The 17,819-nt window shown below is 42.1% G+C and overlaps 1 protein-coding gene across 1 annotated transcript in view; it reads right to left on the reverse strand.

Annotated features, from left to right (window-relative positions):
• The window catches only part of DNAH5 (dynein axonemal heavy chain 5), a 640,276-nt gene that overhangs the window by 275,303 nt on the left and 347,154 nt on the right, over window positions 1–17,819 (reverse strand). Inside the window, 5 exon segments of the mRNA XM_029590044.1 lie at window positions 1,418–1,622; window positions 4,021–4,197; window positions 6,262–6,503; window positions 11,424–11,570; window positions 13,303–13,456. Coding sequence (XP_029445904.1) covers window positions 1,418–1,622; window positions 4,021–4,197; window positions 6,262–6,503; window positions 11,424–11,570; window positions 13,303–13,456 — 925 coding nt within the window.

Below are 17,819 nucleotides of genomic sequence, written 5' to 3' on the forward strand. Positions count from 1 at the left end.
AGGCAAGGAGGGCAATTTTTAATTGTGTGTGAGGGGGGTTTCTGTGAGTAAAGCGATTTACCATGACAATCCTTTTAAAAATTGTTCCCTTAGTGACTGATATTCAACACCACTTAGCCGGACAAGTTGGAATTCAGTGGTGTTTTTTCAATATTCGGCTGCATTCAGTGGCTGCCACTTAAGTAGTTAGCCAGCTAAGTCAAGGGTGGGACTGGGATGGTCTATAGCTCAGCTACTTATTCAGCAAACTTAGCAGGATAAGTACTGATATTTAGCCTTATCCAGCTAAGTACCTGATTCACTAAAAGGTGAGTTTTAAAAGCACTACACATGCCAAAGCCAGGAGATACACACAGATGTCAGGCCGGCACGCACCGTTCAGATTTTTAAAAGCACGCAAGTACGCGTGTATCTCCCAGTACACACACAAGAAATGTTTTGCAAAAAAGGGACAGGGCATGGACTTGGTCTGCGCGGGGCATGGGCATCCCTAGATTTCTCAATTAAGTATTTATGTGCACAAGCGCATGCCGGGGTCCCCTACCACATAACTTTACTTCTGCTATGGATGGCACGTAAGCCCTGAAACAAAATAATCTAGAGGTTAGCGGGGTCTTAAGGGTCAGGGCTAACACGGTCAAAGGTAGGCTAGTTAACTAAGAGGATTAGGAAGTCCTAACCTGGGCGAACTGGGAATGAACTAGGTGAACTGGTAATTGGTAAGCACATGTCTACTAAAATCCTCCACTTACGTACATATGTGCGCATCCATACAAAATTGCACCTACATGTACGCACGTACAGCCTATTTTATACCATGTGTGCAAATACGCAAGTATGTTATAAAATGGCCACGTACATAGTGTGAGTTGGCATACATGCGTACATGTGCACCCACACAGCTGTTTCAAAGTTATTATCCCCGGGTTTTTCCCATAGACACAAAATGTGAGAAAAGCTTTAATTAATCTGGAACTAAGTTAAGTGGATAGGTTAGACCTGCTGGTTAGCCAATTAGAGGCTGAATATTTACCCCCTTAATGTTTAAGATGTGGGGTGTGTTTTAGGCACCAAAACATATAGACCTAAGAGGGATCAGTGCTATGAATGATAAGTACAAATAGTGAAAGTCCCATATTTCTTGATAACCATAGAAAATGAGAACACCCTAGTAGTAAGAACAGTACAAAACTATGGAAGAAAGGAATATTTCCCAAGCACAAGCCAGGGAAAAGCACTTCCACCTCCCAGGACATAAGATAGTCATGGATTTATTTTTACACTTGGTAAGTTTGACCAGCTTAATACTCTTTAGCCATGAGGTAAAAGAGCAATTAAACAAAATCAAGGAAGAAAGGAGGCACCTTAAAGATAAATTTAAAAAACATTACTTTTTAAGAGCTAGTGGACAACTAACCATCAGAGGTCACATAGTAATCAAACATGGTATCTTCACTTCCTGCAGGGATTTTAGGGAGATCCAGATTCACAGTTTCATGTCTTCGAAGCCACTGTTCCATTTTATTTCTGTCATTTAATTCCAGCAAGGCCCCAATGCTCCACATCAGGGAGAAGACATAGAGCCTCTCCAGGTGCACGGGCATCACCTCCCCTCCTTGATCCTGAGGGAGAGAGAAGCACTATATTACACAGCTACCACCCTGTACCTACTGCAAGAAAGCAGACAGTGAAGTACAATAAACTCGGACAGCAGCTTACAGGTCCGAACAGAATTTCCCTTTGAAAATTCAGCTGACAAACATGCAAAGCTATGCGCGGTGATTTCAAAATGAAACCCTGTACACACTTTCCCTTCCCCCACCAAGCCCTCATCCTCAGGTCCACCCCTTTCTCTCCCAGCTAAAAGTATGCACACATTTTTACCCACTACAAGGAGGGCAATTTTCACCTCGGAGGTTTACTCAGATACCTCCTTTGTTACCCGGGCAAATCCCTTTGAAAATTGTTCTCCCCATATAAGCAATCATCCTGGTCATTTGCCTTCATGTTTGATTGTGTAATGACACCCTGGAGTTCATTACCAGCATGGCCTAGTGAACTCCTTGATCTAGGACAGCCAGGCTAGTAATTTGGGGAGGCACCATTTGTTTAAAGTTCCTCCCTTTGAGGATGTTGGAGAGGCCATCTCCTTGTGGTTAGATAAGCAGCTCTCTCTCTCCCTGAGAGTTTGGGGCAGTGGAGGAGGTTTAAGAGCTTTGTACATAATTTGGATTTTTGGGGGCCTATCTTGGGGCTCAAGCACTCCAGTCTGGTGTCCTTGGAGAAGGTTGGGAAACTGCCCTTCAAGTCTGCTCACCCTCCAGGTTGCGTTGGGTGTTTTCCACATTTTATTTGCAAGAAGCCTTGTGAGACTGGCAGGGGTCACCTGGAGAGAGGTCACAAGGAAACCTCTCCCTGGGAGGCCTAAGATAGGGAAGACCTGTCCCTTTTCACCCTCCTGGAGGGCAGAGGTATGGTAGTGGACCTTCCGATGGTTTTGGACTCACATTTTGGGAAAATACTTTTTTGGTTAGAAGACCAGAGATGAAGAGTTTTGCTGCCCCCGTCTTTCCCTGAAGGAGGAACATTGGTGAGCTGGGTGTTCCTTTGTGGATCCTTTCCAACTAGGGTTCCAGAAAGTGAGCAAGAGAGAATCTGGAGCACTGTGAGTAAGACCATTTTGAGACCTTTTGTGGACCCCCACTTGCAGTCTTCACCCTGGGGAAGAGGTATTGTGGAACTCTATGCTAAGACTGTTATAGCATTTTTTCATGCCAGTTTTGATGGGGGGAGTTTTTCTGTCCAGACAAGAATACCCCTGCTCACTTGGGAACTTCGTTCCTCCAAACCCTGGAGGGTGAGGGTGTCCCTTGCCCTGGTCAAAAGAGACCCTTGCACAGATAGAGGAGAGACTGTGAACAATAAAGACCATTGATGATGATGATGAGAATTGTTTGAACTCTGTCATTTACATCCCCAAGAACATCTGCAATAAAGTTAATTTTGGACACTCCATCAAAGTCTCCTGCATTGTTATTGGCACCTACTGCGCCCACAGTGGTCAAGAATTTATACCTCTTCCAGGCAAATGCGTTACAGTGTCACCCCCCCCGCCAGTAAAGAACCCGGGCCCTGGGGAAAGAGACTAGTGAGACAGTGGAAATGGAGCCAGCCCTATGAACTATAAATTCCTTTATGGCCCCATTGGTAGTTAGCGGCTACTCCAAAAGGGGATTACAATTGCAACAGCCGTATTTCACCAGCTAATTTTTTGTTTGAAAGAGTTTGCTGGAGAAAGAACTAGTTTAAACTAAAGAAATACAAAAGAAACTGAGAAAACATTTCCTAGAAGCAAAATTCAAAGGAGGCAATATTCAGTATCCCACTTGGCAGGCAATTTTCAAAACAAACTACACAGTCAGGAAGTAATTTTCAAAAGGATTTACACTGCATAAAACTGGGTTTTTACACAAGTAAATGGACTTTTGAAAATTTCTAAATGTACATACACAGCTCCTTTGCAAATTCACTCCATAAGGATGAATTGTCAAACTTTTTTACATACAGAAATGTGCTATTGAAGACTGCTCTGATATATGCTATTTTTATGCACATAACTCTTTTGATAATTACCTACATAGCGTTGTTTTTGTTTTTTTTAATTTGCAGATACAGGAATGCTGACAGAAACATCCTTGTGGACTTTGCATCCTCCTTTTTCTATGGGCAGAGGAAAAGGGTGAGAACAGCACACAGATTGGAAAATACCAATCTATAAGCGTACTTTCCTCCCCCACCTTACAGATGCCCTCAGTAATGCCCCTTTTACATTCAGCTAAAAGCAAGGGCATTAGAACCCAGCAATTACTTTTAGCTGCTCTGAGAACTTTCAGACAGACCCAATTTACCCATGTACATGGCTTTGAAGATTGTCCTCCAAGAGGGCTATATTGTAGGAATAATCATAAGAGGTTGCAGCGCCACCCAATGACACAGGCGCTCATCATAAAGTCCTTTTACCTTTGGAGGGATCAGCCCCTGCAGCATGTTGATGCTTTGCATTATCACAAAGGCCTCCAGCACATCAATCTTGTACTCCAAAGACTGAATGCTGAAGCGGTATAGCTCCGGGAAAGAGGAGTTGTACAGCTGTCGCAGAATCTCACCTTCAGAAGCAGAGCGCTTTTTCAGCCAACCCTGCAATAATTAGAAAGCCTAGATCATTAATCTGAAGTTATATAAAAGATACTTTTTCTAGGCTGGGTTATGCAGATGAATATCTTTTACTTGTTTGTACACTCGTTTAGCAGATAGGGAAAAGAAATTCTAATATCTGAAATGTTTTTGAACCATATCAGAGCTTTTCTATGGTAATCTCCCTCTACAAAGTAAGGCAGAGTTCTAGCAGTTATATTGGCACAGAAAAAGGCCTATGTGGTCTCAAAAACCCAAGTGCAATATCTGTGCATAATTTTCATGTAGGGTCAATCAATGGTATCACAACCTGCCAAAATATCCCATCTCCATTTAAGAAAGTTGAGACAATCCCCTCTCACTAATTATTTATTCTGCGTAATTTTGGGATAGGTTAGGTTCTACCACCATTAAAAGATAGCAAAATTATAATAATATACCGGCCCAAGTAAACTGCGTCCATCTTACTGGCGGCATCAAGATGGGAAGCTCCCAAAGACGAGCCAGCAGTTCCTTGAAGATGTCATGAACCGGCACTGCCACTACCTCTTTCGGGACATCCATGAATTGTAGAATCTCAAGCATCCCGTGTCTAGTGTCTTGCTCTGATAAAAGCTGGAAAGGCACCAATTCCACCATGGCCTTTACAAACCCCATGAAGGAGAGATCCTCTGGGGGAGATTTCTACCACTCCTCCAGTGAAGAGGGTTCTGAAGGCAGGTCCTCTGATTTCTCAGTGGAGGAAATGGATGCCTCCCTTTCCCAGGGATCATAAGGGGCCTCCCCTTCACTGCATCCCTTCAGGGATGCAGGGGGGGGGGGGGGTGTCGAATACCCAACTGCGTCCGAAGTTCAAGTCTCGTAGGCACTGAAGAAGGAATTGAGGGTATCGGCAGGCCTTGAGGCTGTAAATGCACTGACAGGTCCAACAGTGTCAGGGGGCTCGGGGGCACTGAAGACACCAATAGCACCGATCCTGATGGCCCTGGGGGAGCTGGGAAGGGAGCACCATGTGTCCCCAAGACACCACCAAACCCAATGGCCCATCTTCTTGTGAGGATTCACGCACCGGAATGGGGGCCGGTGGCGGTGGCAGTGCTGCTCCCTTCGGTGACATCGAAGGAGTCAAGACCAGAACCTCCTTCCCGAGCAGGGTAGAGGTCCCCAAAGCTGATGACAGATCCGATCTTTTGGACCCGAATAACTTTTCCATTTTATCAAGACATGCCTAACAGCCCTTAGGGGTTTTCTGGGCACAGAGGTCACAACTGCGGTCATCATGGATGCCCCCAGGCAGAGGACACAGACCTTGTGGGGGTCTGTGATGGACACAGTCTGGGGGCACTGGGGGCACCGGCAAAAGCAGGTTGATGCCATCGCAAAAAGTACATGGCACAGTCAATGGTCAGCGGACACTGGATGATGAAGCCATCAGCGATCGACGGCAAAAACTCAATGAACTTACCAGATCGTAGACAGAGGACAAAAAAATATACGAGGGACCCTATGTGACGCCGAAAGAGAAAAAAATTGCAAAAAACTGTAAAAAGAAGCGTGAGTTCTATGACCGCGAAGCAACAGCTTCACGGAAAGGAAGAGACTGAAGAGGGATCCCATGTGGGCACGTGGTTAGCGGCATGTTGGGCATGCTCAGTGTGCCAAGTTTCTAGAAACTTTGACAAAAGTTTTCTGGGCCAGGCTCCATCTGATGATGTCACCCATGTGTGAAGACTACCATCCTGCTTGTCCTTGGAGAAGCATTTTTCCCATAGACACAGAATGGGCAAAAAGCCTTAGTAAATCAGGCTGTATATTTGCTAAATCTAGCTGGTTAAATTTTGCCCAGCTAGATTTACCCAGATTTTCAGCTGAAAACCTACTTGATACGTTCAGCTGAAAATTTGCCTAAAGATAACTGGTGAAAATTAACAGGTTTTCTTGGTCACTTATGAGCTGTTTGAAAATTGATCCCTATATAAATCATCAGAGCAATAGCTAATTAATCTGATATTTTCCAAGACGCAAAATAATACAGAAATCAACCTAAAGTTAAGATTTACACTGTACCTCAAGAATTGGACTCCAGTTGAGGACTGAGGAGCTCATAAAGACCATGCCATTCCTTGACACAGTGGCAGGGGAAGCATTGTCAATGTTGTGGGGCTCAAAGACTATTTTACAATTAGGAGCCATGGGGATACGGTCTCCATTAGCTAATGTCAAGGTTTTGTTGTCATCCAACACGGAGTTCAGGTTTTCAATCCAAATGGCGTCCACGGGACCATCAAGAACTATCCAAATGTGTTCTCCTGCAGAAAGAATGAAAAGTTTGAGCAACTGACGGATGAAATTGAAATAAGAAACCCTGGTTGAATTTCTAGCAGAAGCATCTCTTTCTTCAGACAACCATCCAATTAAACAACTGTAATCATGTAGTTCTGTGAAAGATGAAAAATACCATGCATGTTTACAAATCTGATGAGATCAGTCAGTCATAAAACATTTTTGCTCCAACTGCCTGATCTAATGATGAGTTTCTTGGATAGCAAGCTGCAATTGTAGTAGAAAAGGCTGTTACTATAGTGTCTCCAGTTGGATGAGAGGGTTTGGGGCATGAATATATATTACACCCTTGTGTCACTGATGTTGCAATTAAAAATTCCCATTCATTGTCACAAGTTGCCTGCTAATCATAGTGGCATATTAAATAATTGCAGATAAAAATTAAAATGGCCTATCCAGTCTGCCCAGTAACAGTTGTATGCATATCTATTTATTTATTTATTTAAAATTGATTTCTTGTTCACATACTTCCAGTAGTTTGTAGCAAATTACAAAGAAACATATATATTAAAAAACAAATAATTATACGTACATGTTAAAAATACAGGAGTAGATTTTAAAAAGGTTCGCGCGGGCGTACATGTGCGCGTGCTACCCGGCGCGTGCACATGTATACCCGATTTTATCACTTGTGCGCACAAGTAATAAAATCAGGGATCGGCGCGCACGCAAGGGGGTACACAATTGTGCACCTTGCATGCGCCGAGCCGCACTGCCTTCCCCCATTCCCTCCCCCCTAACCTGACCTTCCCACCCCTTCCCCTAACCTTTCGTCCCCCATAGCCCTACTCTAACCCCCCACAAAATTTTTAATTTACCTTTTGCGCGTGCCTGGAGCATCTGACCCCGCCCACGCGCCACCCATTCCCCACCCCTTCCCGCCCCTTTAGTAAAGCCCTGGGACTTACACGCATCCCGGGGCCTTTTGAAAGTAGACCCGGCGCGTGTAAATCCGGAGTGTTATATAGATCTTACGTACATATATGTAAAACATATGTGCTATACACATTGCATACATATATTATACAATACATTGTATATATGTTCTCTATATACCCTTTCAAACAACTACGTTTCTTATCCCAACTTCAATATTATTTCCGCATCAAATTATATTTTGTTATAACTATTATCAGGATAATTACCCATTTATTGCCCACACTACTGTATGCAAATCCAAAAAGAACTCTCTTTCTGATATTGTTCTCACAAAGAGTTCTTTTTCATGAAAGGCTTTTTTTAAAACAGGTACTTCACTCGTATAATTCTTCTTTATATCCCTCGCCAACTTCTTATCTTGTATATTTCTTGAAATATTGTTCTCGTCTTCACAAAAATCCCTCCTTATATTAGCGTTTCCTCTTTATATTCCCTTTCTCGTATGTACGACGCTTCCTCCTTATATTCCCCATTCCTCTTAGTATACTTTACAAGGGATCCTCGTTTTGCCTATTAAGGCTTCATCAGGGAAACGATGACATCCACCTCTTTACTACTAGCTTACTTCAAACAATAGCATACATAGCCCACTCCATAATTTTGCAATTTAAAATGTGTCGCATTACAATCAAGTTCCGGCTCAATGCTGGGAAACGCTAGTCTAAACACACTGCTTCCCCCACACCCGACTCCCAGTGTGCGATCCTTTCATAAAAAAGAACTCTTTATGAGAACAACATCAGAAAGAGTTCTATGTGGATTTGTATACAATAGTGTGGATAATAAATGAGTAATTATCCTGATAATAATTATAACGAAAAAGAATTTGATGCGGAAATAATTTTGTAGTTGGGATAAGAACGTAGATGTTTGAAAAGGTATATAAAGAACATATATGCAATGTATTGTATATTATATGTATGCCATGTTCATATTCACACAAGCTTTCCCGGACGCCAATTGATAGAACACCGCCAAGCCACCCCTAATCTCCAACTATACCATGGTTAACTAATCTCCAACATGGTTAACTAATCTCCAACTCGGTTAACTAATCTCCAAATACACCATGGTCATCCTTATCTTCTATCGTTTACCTGTGTGAATTTCAATAACCTTTCCTTTCTCTTCCTTCTCAGCCAAGTTCTTATCACCCTGTTATATGTAACTGCCTTTTCAACACCATTGTTATAGTTATGTTTACTATGCACCCCTGTTTTATGTGAACCAGCACGATGTGACTGCTGTCTCGAATGCCGGTATATAAAAATCTGAAATAAATAAATAAATAAATAAATGTGTATAGTACATATGTTTTACATATACCTATGTAAGATCCATAGAACACTCTTGTTTTTGCTATTGTTGGGATATACTGTATATGTATTGCTGTATACGTATGGTGGATTTTAGGGTGTGAATGAGGTGTGAATGTTTATTTTTTATGTGAAATCGTGTTGATTAATAAATGGAGATTCATGTTGTGTAAATCATATAAAAGACTCAATTGTCTGATTTCTTAGTTGGATTGCTTTGAGAGTCACAAATAATTCCACCCATATTAGTTTGCTAATTAAGATCTCAGCCAGTTATATCAAAAACTTTGAAAGTTTTTCCCTGTTGAATGGTCTAATTTTAGCCAGCTAGTTTCATTAAATTTACATTTAATTCCTCAAATTCTGGTTGGTCCAGGGGGCACGGTTAGGTACAGAGAAACAAAGTTAGCCAACTAGTGCTAATTTTCAGCATTAGCTGGCAAACTTAGCCAGCTACTTTTATGCGCAGGTATAGCTATCCTATATCTGGCTGGCTATGCCTGTGCTCAGACCCAGCGACACCAACTCACTCTCATCTGATATTGAATTAAAGAATCCCATGGCACAGCCCTCGATTGCCAACCTTCATATAAGCCCCTCCTCCCCTGAGAGTCCTGCAATCCTCTTCTTCATCTCTGCCCAAACTACATCTCAACCCCCCCCCTACCTCCCCCCACCATCACCAATCTCCTGCCACCAAGAGGAGGATACAGTCCAGGTGTCAGAAAAATGCTGAATGCTGAACTGGTAGAAAGTAAGCCTGTACCCCTCCTGCCTGGCTTGAGGAGCTTTCGAGGACTTCTGAAAGGTGGATCAGGGGGCTCTTTAGATTTGTACTAGGCAAGTTGGAGGGGAGAGAACTGCAGAGCACATGAAGGCGGGAGACAGTTATATGAAAATCGGGCAGGTGGCTGGGAAAGTATCATAGGACTGTAGGAATTTTTTTTAGTGAAGATCAGGAAAGTGGGAGGGAGAGTATCACTGGTTTGTTGGAGCTGAGTTTTGATTGAAGATTGATAGATGGGAGGAGGGAGATTACCATTTTGTGGTGTGGTGTTTGAGGAAACTTAGTTGTCTAGTGCTAAAGTTACACGTGCACAGGATATATGCATGTAAGTTTACCCTCATATCATGCAGGCACTTTTATAAATGTTGCGCGCCCCGTCTGCGCTCGGCCCGCATGCGGACCTGCTCACCTTTCCAACTCCTCTGCAGGTCCCGGGTTAGCTTCCCCAGCAGCAGCTGCAAGCTCCTCCAGGCATTGGCGTCCCACGGTGTCAGTCGCCGGGCCTTCCTCAACACATCAAGCCTCACTGCAGGGCTCGGTATCCTCTATGGCATCGGCCCCTCCCCTAGGCGCGCATGCAGACCGCCTGGTCCCTTAAAGGGCCAGGGGCAGGTCCTAGCTCCACGACGCGCCCTGATTGAACGCAGTACTAAAGGAAGTGCCTGCCTGCAATTCCTTGCCTTGGCAATCGGGTCGACACCATGTGTGTACTAGTTTGCCTCTGTGTCTCATCGCCTGTTCCAGTTCGTTCCAGTCCTGTTCCAGCGTCCTTCTGTTCCAGCGTCCTCCTATTCCTACATTCCCCCAGGTAGTACCTCTTGAACTGACTCTCTGGTACTGACCTCTGCCTGTTCTTCACTACGTTGATCGCTGCCCGGATACTGACCTCTGCCTGCCTGTGACTACACTGACCGCTGCCTGGGTACATGACCTCTGTCTGTCTACTCGACCATGTCTAACCTCTGGAACCTGACCTCTCCTTTGGCTGACTACTCTTGGACTGACCTTTGGAACTTGACCTCTGCTTTGACTGACTATTCTCGGACTGACCTTTGGAACTTGACCTTTGCTACTACTGACCGTGCCCTCCTTGATTTTGGCCTTGCTCCTAGCCTTGTCATCTCAGACACTGTTCTGGCCTTCTCTGGTCCTCCAGACCTCCAGCCTTGATGTTAACTGCGCACCCTTGATCCTGGTAGGCACACCATTGAACTTCCTTTTTGGGAGACTCTGCGGGGCCTACCTAAGTCCAAGCGGCCCGGGTCCCCAAGGGCTCCACCGGGGGGACCGCGGGCTTCCAGTGATGAAGCTCCAGCTAGCCTCTGTCTCCTCCTGTGCTCCATCCTGGTGGCAGGGGCTTCCTGGGTTCGACCAGGGAGCCTACCAACACTGTTCTAGAACAAGGGTCCACCTCCAAGCGCAACAATAAAGAGGCATTTCTGCAGGTAAAATACTTGTGATTTTGGTTGCAAACTGATTTCACTGTCTGTTGTGCACCATTTTGGGTAACATTCCAAAGCCTGGGAAGTGATATACATAATTAATTGAAATAATAAATAAATTTGCCCACAAAAATGACTTTGAAAACTACTCTCCCTATGTCACGCCAACTAAGTTTTAGCCAGTTAGGTATGGCCGACTAAAACTTAGCTGGATAAGTAGGGTACTCAGGGGTTTTTTTTGAAAATTGACCTGAAAATAATCAGTCAAGAACCCTTGGAGGATTTAAGCTGGACTACGGTGAGCAGAAAGACAACCTGACCAACATTAATGCTGCTTTTGTCAGAATTATCTTATTTCCTTCATCCATTTTTATGGCTCAATATTTTCTGTGGGTTTTTTACCTTTCTTAGCTCTAAGTGTCTTCCTCCACAATGTAGAAAATATCCCATCAGTCCAATCATTGGTTGCTACATCAAGACGACCAAACATCTGGGGTGCTGTGATAGCTTTAGGATTCATTCTCATTTCACGATGCGGCTGTCCGCAATCTGTGAGATTAAATTATACCGAGTAAAATGCCTGGACACGGCAATGCCATATTACACACGTACCGTAACATGATTATTACTTTAAAAATTCTTTGCTGCATCAAAAGTTGAACACAACAGGCCCTAAAATTAAGAAATCAAACATAATTCTAAATATCAGTTACAGCTTATAAGATTAAAAACATGCTTCACACAGGCTTGCCAAGCATGATTTTAATCTTATATGCTGAAACAATGTAAATGTTATTTGATTTTTATTTTATTGTGACTGTATAATTAGGTATTATTGTTTTGTTTCTGATGCATGGAATCTGCTTGCAAAAACATTGTTGTATGTGTAGAATATAAGTGGTTTCAAATAAAGAAATACATTATAGTATTATATTGTTTTTGTGACTACGGTCCCTGAAATTTTGTTTGATGTATGATTCTAACGGAGCATTTGGCACAATCCAAATAGGCAAACTGTGAAATTGTCCATCAGAAGCACCATTCCTTTGCCAAGCAAAGCACATACAGCACAGGTGGGATTTTGCATTATGATGCCTAACATCTGCAACCTTCACTCACCAAGCCCACATTCTTTATCATACATACAACTATATTTAACTGAATCTGAAACATAAACTATCACGATGCATGAAAGGCCCTGTTCTCCTTGTTATAGTTTTTGCACTGCCCAATCACATTGTATCTGTACAGGTATTTATGGCATCACAAATCCTTCAAATCAAATAACATCAATCCTATTACTAAAAAAAAAATTATTCCAACAACATTAAGAAACCTGGTGATTATGCCACTTCTCTGGTGCTTGAGTGACTTTAGCCTTTATTGTAATGGCTCACAACATTTAAGCAATTTTTATCACACCCTCCTGCTAACTTAAGAAACCTAAAATGCCTTTCAGGCAATAAAATAGCTGGAGTAACTAAACAGTCCATGCTTTATTATTATTATATATTTACAGCAGTGGTGGGCAACTCTGGTCCTCGAGAGCCACAAACAGGCCAGGTTTTTAGGATATCCACAATGAATATGCATGAGAGAGATTTGCATACACTGCCTCCATTGTATGCAAATCTCTCTCATGCTTATTCATTGTGGATATCCTGAAAAAAGGCCTGTCTGTGGCTCTCAAGGACTGCAATTCGCCACCCCTGATCAAGAGTGCCTTAAGCAGATGGGAAGGTTTTTCAACAGTAGCACCATTCCATTATAAGAGCTAGTGGGAAAGTTGAAAATGTATTTATTTTTATTTTTTTGGAAGGAGATTAGCAGAAATCAAACACTGTATCACTTTATAGTGTGTTTTATTAAAGTCTGGAGTAGAACAGTTGAGCCTTGTAACTCAGCATTTTATGAGGTTATTTCTTGGAAGTTAATGCCCCAGCAGACATACACCATTTTGGAATCATTAATCATTTCTAAAACATTTGCATAATACAACCTGGTCGTGATTACTGAAATTATCAACTATATTGGTGAATTTGAAAGCTAAAGAAAAGATAAGCTAAGAAAACTCATCTGCACATTCTTACTTCCAATAACATAACATTAGCCTGCTGGACACATTTTCCAAAATGAAATATAATTTGCAGGTGATCTGCAGTGTATCACTTCAGTCAGAATTACTTTCTTGCTATACAAGGAATGTGCTACATATCTTATTGCCTTCAACTAAGTTTAAATGTACTCATAAAAACACTTTACTGATGCTATTTTGTCATACCTGTCATGGCTTTCATCAGAGTGTGGATGCAGGTCGTTTTACCTGCTCCACTTGGTCCCAAGGTCATCATTCCATGCCTCACCCTCTGTGTCTCAAACAGCTGGATAATTTTTAGCTTCCAGGGAGGATGACAAATTAAACCAGCACCTTCAACCTGTGATAATCAGAAATCCACAATCAGGTCCCTGTGTATGCATCATAAACACAGCCCCTGGCTTGCTACAGCACATTTTTCAAGATTCTGCAGAAAGAGTTAGCAAATTTAGTAGTAATTAAATGGAAAAATTTGCATAACTTTGCATAAAGTTTTCACATCTCTCATTATGGAAAAAAGTCAATTTTTTATTGAAAGTTTTTCATATTTTTAAACAATACACTATTTAAACTATATACAAATACAAAATGCACCATGTACAAAAATAAACTATTTATCATGTAAAACCATATTAGTTACAAACATTTAACTGTGAAATATCACTTTTCTTTTGAACTAAAACAGAGTGCCACAATCCCTTTTATATTTTCTGGAAAAAGTATATGAGCTTATCTATTCTGAAGTTGTGCTCAACTTCAGCAGAGTTTGTGATGCTGTTAACTGAAATTAATGCCACCTCTGCCAGCTATGGGACACAAATAGCTGAAGACTTCCAAAACACAACCAGGTCTTTGTCAGTTGATGTATAGTTGGCCATATATGCAGGTTCAAGAACCTATGTATAAAGATGAAATTCTTCTAATGGGACCTTTCTCCATCCAGAAACTATATCAGAATCGTCTTTGGTTTGAGTCAAGAGATTTCTGAAATCTCAAACTTTCTGATTGCGTGAGCTGTCCACTCTAACCTCATCCCTCCCCTCCTGTTATGTATATAAGAAGTTGCCTTAATGGGTCCATCAAGCCCAGTATCCTGTTTCCAACAATGGCCAATCTAAGTTACAAGTCTCTGGCAAGTACCCAAATACTGCATCTACTGATGCCGGTAATAAGCAGTGGATATTGATGTGGGTGCTCATAGTCTCAGTGAAACACTTTTTGACATGTCATACAAGAAGTCATTATTCCTGTTCTCTTAAGATTTTTATTTTTTATAAGTAGCCTTTATAATTGCTAACAAGTATAACATTGTAACATGACATTTGTGTTACAACCTTGTAATATAGACAGTTAGATACTATAAGCTAGATAAAGATGCTGAGCTACAAGGTTGTAGAACATTTGAAATGATATGAGGTTATTTGACATTCCAATAAAAACAGGGATGAGATCAGTTTTCATTCCATTTAAGATTATAGAATCATATCTATAACTAGAATAAGGATGAGGCCAATTGACATTCCATCTAAGATTATAGAAAATATTCTTAGAACACACACAAGGTTGCTAATGCTGGAAAATTCCAAGAAAACATTTACAAACGAGATGAGAATTAAATTACCATATGGCCATTCAGATTATTTGTTTATAACAGCAAGCCAATCATAGAAATTTTGACAATTATGTAACCTAGTTTAGGGGTTGGAAATATACAACTGAAATTCTATATAATGCTTTGTTATCAGTAAAATCATTTGAGAGGGAGTTTATACTATGCCTTGCATGGCACCCTGCCGCTGCATAAGGTACCATTTTATTTAATGTCTAAGATTTATATTAATTTATAGCATTTAAATAAACAACCTTTCTCTATAGCTAGTGGCTTTAAACATTCTTATTTCAATGAACCACAACAGATGGTGACTCATCAATGCCTCAAAGAGTTGGCTGTTCTATTTACCTTCATCCTCTCTCCACTGCCAGCTGGCTTTCTTTCTCCTCTACTCTAATAGGCAAACCTGTTGATTTGTTATTTTTTGTCATGCAGAGCCATGGCTAGAGAAAACTTTATTAGGATAAGTTTAAGATTTATAGGTTAAGATTTATAGAGTTAGACATGGAAGTTCTCCTCACGACCAATTATCCCACTCGTGTTGAAGTAGGAGAAAGAGAAGCAAATCATAGAGAAGCCTAGTATCCAGGCTGGTGGTATCTTGAGAAGTGTTATATTCTGTGCTAAGCTAGTTTTAAGTCACAGAATTGACTAATATAGGGGTAGAGCACTCAACTTTAAGGTTAGGTATAATGAGAAATCCAGTATGTGCGAATAAATTAGAGACAGATTTGCAGTGCTTGTCAATATGTGTTGTGGGTGGAAGAGTGTGAAAAATTGCAGTTCTTGTTCATGTCAATGTATGATGTAACTTTCTCTGAGTAATCTGTGTGTCACTGATTAATGAGTGAATTCAGGTTTAATAGTTTCTGTAATTTTAAGGTAACAGTTTTAATAAGTTCTAATATTTTAAGGTATTTGTTTTTACTTAACAGGCCTGATTTTAGAAAACATTTACATGCTTAAAATTGGGTTTTACATATGTAAATGCAACTTCACTTCTGTAAGTGGGCTTTTCAAAATTGCTACAATATATGCAATTGAATTGTCCAAAGAATTTACTCTTATAAGTGCACTTTACATAGATAAATTGCTTTTGGAAATCGCTACACGTGTAAATCCTTTTGAAAATTATCCCATGTATGTTTTTTGTCCTGTCTCATGTTCTGTCTGTTTCTATGTGTTACACTTGCCGACTGCGGAGCCCCGTGGTCAGCTTTCTCAGCTCCCGCCACCCTGCAGCAGCGGCAGCGGGCTCAGGCTCTCTGGCAGCGTTGGGGAGCCACTGCTGACGCAAGCTGTCCCTTTCTGGGGCCACTGGAGTCTCTCCTCCCTCTTCTGCAGTTGGGACGCCACCAACTGCCGCTCTTCTACAGGCCTCTTCTACGCGCTCGCGCGCACACGCCTCTTCCCAGGCCTTAAAGGGCCAGCAGCGGGAAATTGCTGCCGGCCCTCTCTGACGACGTCATCAGCTCCAGCCTTTTTAAGGTTGCATCGGGCTCCCAGCAGGCGGCTTGGCAACAGGTCTCCTTGCTATCTTCCGCCAGCGTTCCCGAGTTGCTGTTCCTGAGTTCCCGTTCCTGCTCTGGATTCCCTGCTCCTGTTCCTGCACTCCCGTTCCAGTTTCTTCTCCTCATTCCTCGGACAGAGTTTGGGTCTTCACCCAGCTTGCTTCCTGACCACGTCTTCGGCCGCTGCCTCTGACCCTTGGACCGGACTTGACCACATCTTTTGCCGCCTTCCTCTGACCTCTGAACCGGACCTGATCATGCCTTCTGACATCTGGACCAGACCTGACCACGCCTTCTCCCTAGCTACCGCCTGCCTCGTCTGGCCATGCTATTTGGGATCATCCACGCAGAGGCCCACCTAAGAACAGCTGGCCCCTGTACCCAAGGGCTCAACCTGCGGGGAATGAGGGCTAGTAGTGGCAAAGCTCCTGCTGGCCTCTGCTTTCCATCCAGCCTTGCCTCCCAACAGTGGAACCTGTGGGGGTCTCCCCCACAGGTAGCGCCAACACATCCTCAGGCCATGGGTCCACGTACCCAACACTATGTTGTTGGCCAAAAGAAAAAAAACCAAGGTAGCACAAGCTGATAATAATTAGGATTAGGGAGATTTCCTTGCTGAAAAATATCATGAGTTCTCCACTTCATAGTGGGGGACAAAATTACTGCCTCAATAAGCAGACTAATTCTGTTCGATAGCTAAATAAAGCAAGATTTGGGGAATTACAAAAACATTCTAATGTGCTATGAATGCACCTCTGATAATAGTCTGTTATAATAATCAGTTAGCAAGATAAATCACGGAAAGTGTTCATTGTGTTGACATTAATACAATACGAGACAAAATGCAGTGATAAATAATAAAGGGGTAGATTTTTAAAAACAGCGCGATCGCGTACTTTTGTTTGCGCAGCAACTGTCATTGTCTTCCTTATACTAATAGCTCTTTGCAAAATATAAGATTTACTTGAAATGATCAAATATTTTGTTAGTGCCATTTCTTAGATGTTTATTTAATTTGCTTGTTATTGTACTAAGATGTTTAAGGTGCAAAGACTGCAGCCCATTGTTTGTTTGTTGAGTTATAACTATGAATGTCACTTTGTAAACCGTTGTGATCTATACATGGAACGACGGTATATAAAGTGTCTAAATAAATAAATAAATACATACATACATACATACATATCACTCCTGTGTTTAGAAATTTTGTTTATACTAAAAGAAAATCTATTCTATCTCTGTACAATACACACTTTCAAAACCTATTCTTTCTCCATTATTAGCCCTGGTTTAAATGCTAAGGAAAAACTAAATTATTTTTCTTTCTATATGCATTGAATACAATGAAAAGAATATGTTGCATGTCCCGCTCGCACCCGACCCGCTTCCAGGTCCGCTTACCCTTCCGTCACGCCAGCCAGTCCCGGGTCGGCCTCCCTCGTGTCTGCCGGCAGCTCCACTCGGCCACGGTGTTCCGTGGCGTCATTCCCCAATGCTTCACCTCCCAGCTCTGGCCAGGCCTCATGGCAGAGCTTGAGTTACTCCGTGGCGTCAGACCTGCCCCTAGGCACATGTGCCCG

This window comes from Rhinatrema bivittatum, chromosome 2 (genome assembly GCF_901001135.1).
Source record: "Rhinatrema bivittatum chromosome 2, aRhiBiv1.1, whole genome shotgun sequence".
In the NCBI taxonomy this organism is placed as follows: Eukaryota; Metazoa; Chordata; class Amphibia; order Gymnophiona; family Rhinatrematidae; genus Rhinatrema; species Rhinatrema bivittatum.